The sequence below is a fragment of the Arachis hypogaea genome, chromosome 6, assembly GCF_003086295.3.
Source record: "Arachis hypogaea cultivar Tifrunner chromosome 6, arahy.Tifrunner.gnm2.J5K5, whole genome shotgun sequence".
NCBI lineage: Eukaryota > Viridiplantae > Streptophyta > Magnoliopsida > Fabales > Fabaceae > Arachis > Arachis hypogaea.
In genome coordinates, this window is record NC_092041.1 from 103,140,435 (window position 1) to 103,147,062 (window position 6,628).

The 6,628-nt window shown below is 31.8% G+C and overlaps 1 protein-coding gene across 1 annotated transcript; it reads right to left on the reverse strand.

Moving 5' to 3' along the window:
- Nucleotides 1-231: 231 nt before the first annotated feature.
- On the reverse strand, nucleotides 232-5,293 carry LOC112697222 (probable inactive leucine-rich repeat receptor-like protein kinase At3g03770). Its single transcript, XM_025750310.3, has 6 exons — nucleotides 3,375-5,293; nucleotides 3,067-3,200; nucleotides 2,731-2,974; nucleotides 1,736-1,947; nucleotides 1,525-1,644; nucleotides 232-793 (listed from the first exon to the last, which is right to left on the reverse strand). Exons 1-6 carry the CDS (start codon nucleotides 4,720-4,722, stop codon nucleotides 587-589), a joined length of 2,265 nt encoding a protein of 754 aa, XP_025606095.1. The 5' UTR covers nucleotides 4,723-5,293; the 3' UTR covers nucleotides 232-586.
- Between the last annotated feature and the right edge of the window lie 1,335 nt (nucleotides 5,294-6,628).

Below are 6,628 nucleotides of genomic sequence, written 5' to 3' on the forward strand. Positions count from 1 at the left end.
ATTTTGTATGCCTCTACAGTACCTGAGAGATTAGTGCAAACAACAAAAAATATATATATAATGTAAGTTGTAACTGATTAAGTATTTAGCCCATTCGTCTTAAATGTTAAGGGTTCTAGAGTTCTAATCTTATCTTATATATGCAACAACTCATTAACCCATAACAAACTCTTAAATGAACTTCACAATTGTAATGGATTAGTCTTTATTTTATCGGATTAAAGAATAAAGTGGACAATCAAAAGGAGTATATATAACGTGCTCACTAGATTATAGTGCCATCTAGGAGAAGAAATATCATGAATTCATGATTGTAATGATTGGTGACAATGTTATACTTGTTTCTCATTGGCTACCCTAGATCTAGCAAGTCAAGCTTATATTATAGTGGGAACACTTCGTTTGAACCTTTTTGAATATACACTTCTACTTCCATTCTTTTAGTCTTTAGCACTGTTCATATCACATTATAAACCAGAGAAATAACATAAATCCTACTACTAGGCACTGGCTTTCTCTGTTCTAAACTTGATAACAGTCCCTGCTTTCTCTATCTACAAACATGAACCTATGATGTAGAATCCGATCATTGTTCTGCTTCAGCTGTGGCTTGGACTTGAGCTGCATACTGTAAATTCCATAGAACATCTTCAAAAGAAGGACGTGATGAGGATTCTGGCGATATGCATTTGCTTGTGATGGATATTGCAATTGATAGTGACTCTTGATTGCAAGTGGTCAACACCGTCGGATCTACAATTTTTCTTCTACCATCATGACTATCAAAGGATGCCTGTGATTCACAACACAAGGTTTTCTTATCCATTCAAAACTTATTAATGAATAAAGAGTAATGTTAGAGAACCAAATTTTTTTTATTTAATTTCAGCTAACTTTTTTAAAATTATTTTGTTTATCTTAAATTATAGATCCTAAATTATACCTAAATTATAAAATTGGCTAATACTGACTAATTAAAAGTTGATTCCATATACTTTCTCATGAATAAAATTATCTACTCCCTTTTTCCCTAAGAAACCAACAAAAATCAGTCAAAAAATTTACATACAGAATTTAAACATTACATATCCAAAAAAAAACAATTAAAAACTACACATCTATACTTCAAAAGTGTTAATATCAGGGTAATAACACAGGGACAAAATTATGCTTCTACTTGGATGCAAGTGCTTTTATAAGGACAAAATTTAAGGACCAATGTGAGAGTTTATTCAAACATTCTACTTTTAGTTTTCTTAAAGGTGGCCCTAGTGCAAGACTTAAAATGAGTAATATCAAAGTCAACAATAAATAGGTGTAAAAAATGGGGGATCTTGGCAAATGGCAATTATTGTCAAAGAACTTGTCAACACCAACAAACAATGATGAATTTTTATACTTTCCGAAGCTTTATTTATAAAGTAATGATATTTCATACAAATATGTGCTACATGTGGATGTATATTTACTCTCATTCATCCAAAGAAAATTTAAGGCAGAAGTTTCTAAAAGCTTATATCTGACCTTTTCATTAAGAAAAAATGCTTCCCCTTTTCCGCTTGCGACAGGTCCAACAAGTGATTCAAACAGTATGAATCCGAAGTTATAAACATCGTCATCTAATTCTGGATTATCTTCCTTTGCCTGTACAAAACAGAAAGCAGCAGAATCACTCTAGGACCAGTCATCAATGCAACTAGACTAAGATGTTGGGATGAATAACATGAAAGCAAACCTCAGTCTTTTCAATCTCTTCAGCAATGATGGACATGCCATAGTCACTTAGTTTTGGAATGTCATGCTCATCAAGTAAAATATTGTTCGTCTTTAAATTGTTTCCGAAACAACCAGGTATGACACTAGTATGTAAATGATGAACTGCCTTGGCAACTCCAATCAGAATTGCCAATCTATCAGACCACTTTAATGCCTTCTCTGGTGAAAATTCTGAATGTTTGAATTAAGAAAGATTAGTAGTGGATTGGTGCCTCAAATACCATAAAGCTATAGCAGAAAAATCGGTAAGAGAATTATATATAATGAAGTTAAATGTGATATTGACATATTTAGAGCATCATGGTGATCAGAGATTCAGAGTATAATAGAGAAAATTGAGAATTAAAAAATCCTCTAAATGGTGAAAATGTTAGCTATACATGTGAGGTACACCCTCTAAAGGCCAATGAGTGTAACTAACAATGAATAAATTCTTAATAAATAACTAACTAGCTAACACAATAATACCTCAAATAATATATAAACAACTGAGTTATTAACAACCTTAGATCACCAATCCTATGCCAAATAAGGTATGCATATTAATTTCAAAATATGGAATAAGAACAAAACATAGATTCTCAAATCATCAAAGTAATGTATGATAGTTTTTCATCAGCATACTTGAATTCCCTAGTCAAAGTATAATCTTGTCATTTTGATTGAAATTCAAGCAGCAGTGAATAGCAGATTCAAATTATAGAGATAAGGGAAGCAATGGTGAAAATTTATGCTCACCGCAGCATAAATACTACGATGACATGATAACTATAGTTACTAGAAAGCTGGTATGAAGACAGGTGCGCAGTTCATTTTTGGTACACAATTCGTTAAATTTTGTCATTAAATTACAAGTGCTTCTTCAAAGAGAATTTGGTATCCACTATCCATTACAACTTGAACAAGGAATTCAATACATAGTATGCAGGTAAAAAAGAAAGTTCTGATAATAACCTGACAGACGGCTGCGATAGTCCCCATTTGGCACATACTCGTATACAAGATAGAGTTTGGGAATACTAGAGTCATCTTGTCCACCACCATCAATGCTGTGACCCAATAGGCTAACCAAGTTTGGATGTTGAAGTTTTGAGAGTAAATCCAACCGAATTTTGAGGTTTTGAATTGAGCATTTCTTCGACAAAGCAACAGATCGTATCACTGTATAGGATCCATTCTCCAGTTTAGCTTTGTAGAGCTGAAAGAAAACCATGCATCATGAAGAACAATCACTTGCATAAAGAACATTTGAAAGCCAAAAACAGTCCAATTACTTTCAAAGAATATTACCTTCCCTATGGAACCTTCGCCAATATAAGTTGACAAGTCAAAATTTTTGGTGACGTCCTTCAACTCTTCAGTTGAAAATTGTCTATAAAACGAAGTCGCTTGCGTCCCTAGCTTCAATGTCTGTGAAATGAATCCTAACAGTAACAGACATGGAAAATAAGAACATTACTATTTAATTTGTCCCTATCAATTCATTGATCTAGGAAATTACTATTTAATTTGTCTCTATCAATTCATTGATCTAGAAATATACTAGAAAATGAAAAGTAACACAGATAAAAGGGGAAGATCAATGCAGGAATACTTACTGGCACTGGCAAGGAATTCAGAGGAAACCCCTGTTGTTGAGGAATCTTGGACAACTTTTGGGAACACTTCATTCTCATATGTTTCTCTTAAGTAACCTTGTCTATAAAGTAAAACTCCGGAAGCTAAAATCACAGGAACTACTACAAAAATGATACCAACCACCACAGCAATTTCCCATGCCGAGAACTTCTTCAATCCTGAATTACAATAAAACCCTCTCTGCTGAGGCTGAGAATCAGCAGACAAACAGTTTCCACCGTATCTAACAACTCGTCGATCAGACGTGCCGGCCAAGCAAGAAGGAAGTGCACCATTTAGCTTGTTATTAGAAATATCCACAAACCCAAGTTTATTTCCACACCTTAGTTTGTTGGGGAGGGAACCGCTGAGTGCATTGCTCGCCAAATTCAAGTAACTTATGTTTGGCAAAGAGAACAATGTATTTGGAGGTGTCTTACTAAGATCATTTGACGAAAGATCAAGATGTTGAAGCCGTTCCAGTTCACCAAACTCACTAGGTATCTCACCTGAGAATGAGTTTTTGCTTAGAAGAACTGTAACCACTGTTTTTGGCATCAATGGTAACTTAGAATCCAAATGATTCTCTCTTAAATCCAAGACATGAAGGGAAGTGAGAGCACTTAGATCAGGTAGTTCACCAGATAACTCATTTTGGGACAAGGAAATATCATTCAGGGACTTAATTTTGCATATTGAGGAAGGGAATGAACCAATTAACTGGTTGTTCTTCAAACTCAACACATTAAGATTAGACAATGAGTCAAACCAATTGGGTATGGTGTCATTAAAGTAATTTCCATTAAGTGCTAGTGTATGAAGATTAACCATTGTTGCCATTCTTGAAGGGACAGAACCAAACAAGAAATTTGAGCTTAAGTCCAAAACTTGAAGATTAGATAACCTATGAATCTTATTAGGAAGTGGACCCCAAATCCCTAAGGACACCAAGCTAAGGACCCTTAAGCTTGTTAACCTTGTCAATGTGGTGACAAAAGAATGAACAGAAAAATTTGGGGATAGTGTTAAATTAGAAACTGCAAATCCATTGATGTTGTTTTTGTCTACCCTCACATTAGGTTTGTCCCCAACGATTTTGAGCTCAGTTACTGAATTGCCATCACACTTAATGCTTGTGTGGGAAGATGAAGGAAGGTTACAAAGGTCATTGTCGTAATTTCCCCAAATCTCTAAAGAGGTAGGGTACTCAAGGTACTTCCTTATCTGAAACAAGACTTGGGTTTGAGCTTCTTGAAGCTCATGGCTGATAGAGATGAACGTGAACATGAACAAAGAAAGAGCCACAAAATAGAGGTGAAAATTCCTCATTGAACTTCAAATATTTTCAAATTTCAAAACGATTTCTTCAACCTGAAAACAACACAGCTCCATAGAAGAGAGAGAAAGCGCGAAACTTATTCAATGGAGGGTGTTAGTGTTATTACACTGCACACATTTAATTTCTCAACAACGGTAATAAAAAGAAAATACCATGAAGAAAAGAGAACATGGACCGTTCATTCATCAGAGGTAAAGCAGCACCTAGAGACTAGAGAAGTGAAATAAATGAAAAAAAATTATTACTGACATTGCAGTGCAAGTTCATAGTAACTGAGGAAAGATGAAAAAATGAGTCAAAGGTAGATAAATGAATAATGGAGGTAGTAGTTGAAAAATGAAAATGCCATAATAACTGCACACAGCATTTAATACTTCCCTTCCTGATAATAGTGAACAGTGAACGGCTCTCTCTCTCTCTCTCTCTCTCTCTCTCTCTCTCTCTCTCTTTGTTAATGGGGAGAGTCTGGGACCAGTTATGCCGGAGTATAAGAAGAACAAGAAAGAACAAAGGGTTATTTAAAATTTCTGGAATGTTTTATATTGAATAATATTTTAATGTAATTTTTTTAGTATAAAATTATCAAATATATATATATACATAAAATATTTCCTGAACACAGGAAAGAAAGAAAAATGTGTCTTTTGTTCCTTATTCCTTTTTTTAGTTCCTTCTTCAATTTCTTTTTTGTTTTTGTTTCTTATATAAAGAAAATACAGGGTAAATTATTTAATTAAATAAATAAATTACATGTTAAATGATCTAATTGTAACTTTTTTTAAAAAAACTTACGTTTCAGTCATAAATCTATTAAAAAGTATGACGGAATAGAACATAATATTTAAAAATGCTAAAGATCACGAGAAAATAACATAATCTACGGAAGAGAAAAATAGATTATGCATAATGAAAACTCGTTGAAGGCAATCTTAAATGGCATGTATTTGGAGAGAAATAAACAGTAAAAAAAGGTCACAATTTACATGAATTTATAATATCTGAAATAAAGAAATAGTACGCTAGAGTATAAATTTAGACTATTTTATGGCAGGATTCTTATCAAATATATTATAGTTTAAAAAATTTTAGAATATTGTATTTAACCATATGGAAAAAGGGATAAGAATGGGAAAAAAAATAAAGTAGGAGAAGAAGATGTAGAAAACACAAAAACTAATAGCATAGAAGTGATTAATTGATTATAAATATTATTTAGGCGAATTACTTAACATTTATTAAAATATTTAGTTAATAATTAAATTAGAATCTGGAAGATAAGATATTTTTTAAATTTATTTTTAAAATTTTTCTTTAACTAAATTGATTTTTCAAAGATTGTAAATTAATTATATTTATCTTCTAATCATTTCATTAACAATTTTTTTTAAGACTGATATTGTAAAACGTTAATTAATAATATATATAATATCTTATGTGACCAAAAAAATATATATAATACCTTATATGTCTAATTAGATATTGACCGAATATGTTTAAGAAAATTTATTAATTTAGTAATTTTTTTCAATTACAAAAATTCTATTCCTAATATAACCTAGTAACTAAATTGATAGATTTTCATAAACATATTTAGTCAACGTCTAATTGAACATGTTATGTGCCATATATGCTATCAATTAACATTTCACATCATTAATAGTTGATGAAAATTATGAATGAAGTAACTGACAGATATGATTAATTCATAATCTTTAACAAGGGACCAATTTAATTGAAAAAATCTTTCAGAAATAAATTTAAAAAATACATTATTTTATAAAACTTAATTTGACTATTAATCTTATTTAGTCATTTACTAAATACATTGGCGACGACAGTAAGAGTTTACCGTTGAAAACTTTGTACAATGTAAGAGAGCCTAACTCAAATGCATAT

Excerpts from the sequence above, each read along its gene's own strand:
- LOC112697222 (XM_025750310.3), bottom strand. The coding sequence starts at position 4,722 with ATGAGGAATTTTCACCTCTATTTTGTGGCTCTTTCTTTGTTCATGTTC. Across the intron at positions 1,948-2,730 it reads CTATCGCAGCCGTCTGTCAG|AATTTTCACCAGAGAAGGCA; the intron begins GTTATTATCAGA and ends TCAAACATTCAG. Across the intron at positions 1,645-1,735 it reads AAGAGATTGAAAAGACTGAG|GCAAAGGAAGATAATCCAGA; the intron begins GTTTGCTTTCAT and ends TGTTTTGTACAG.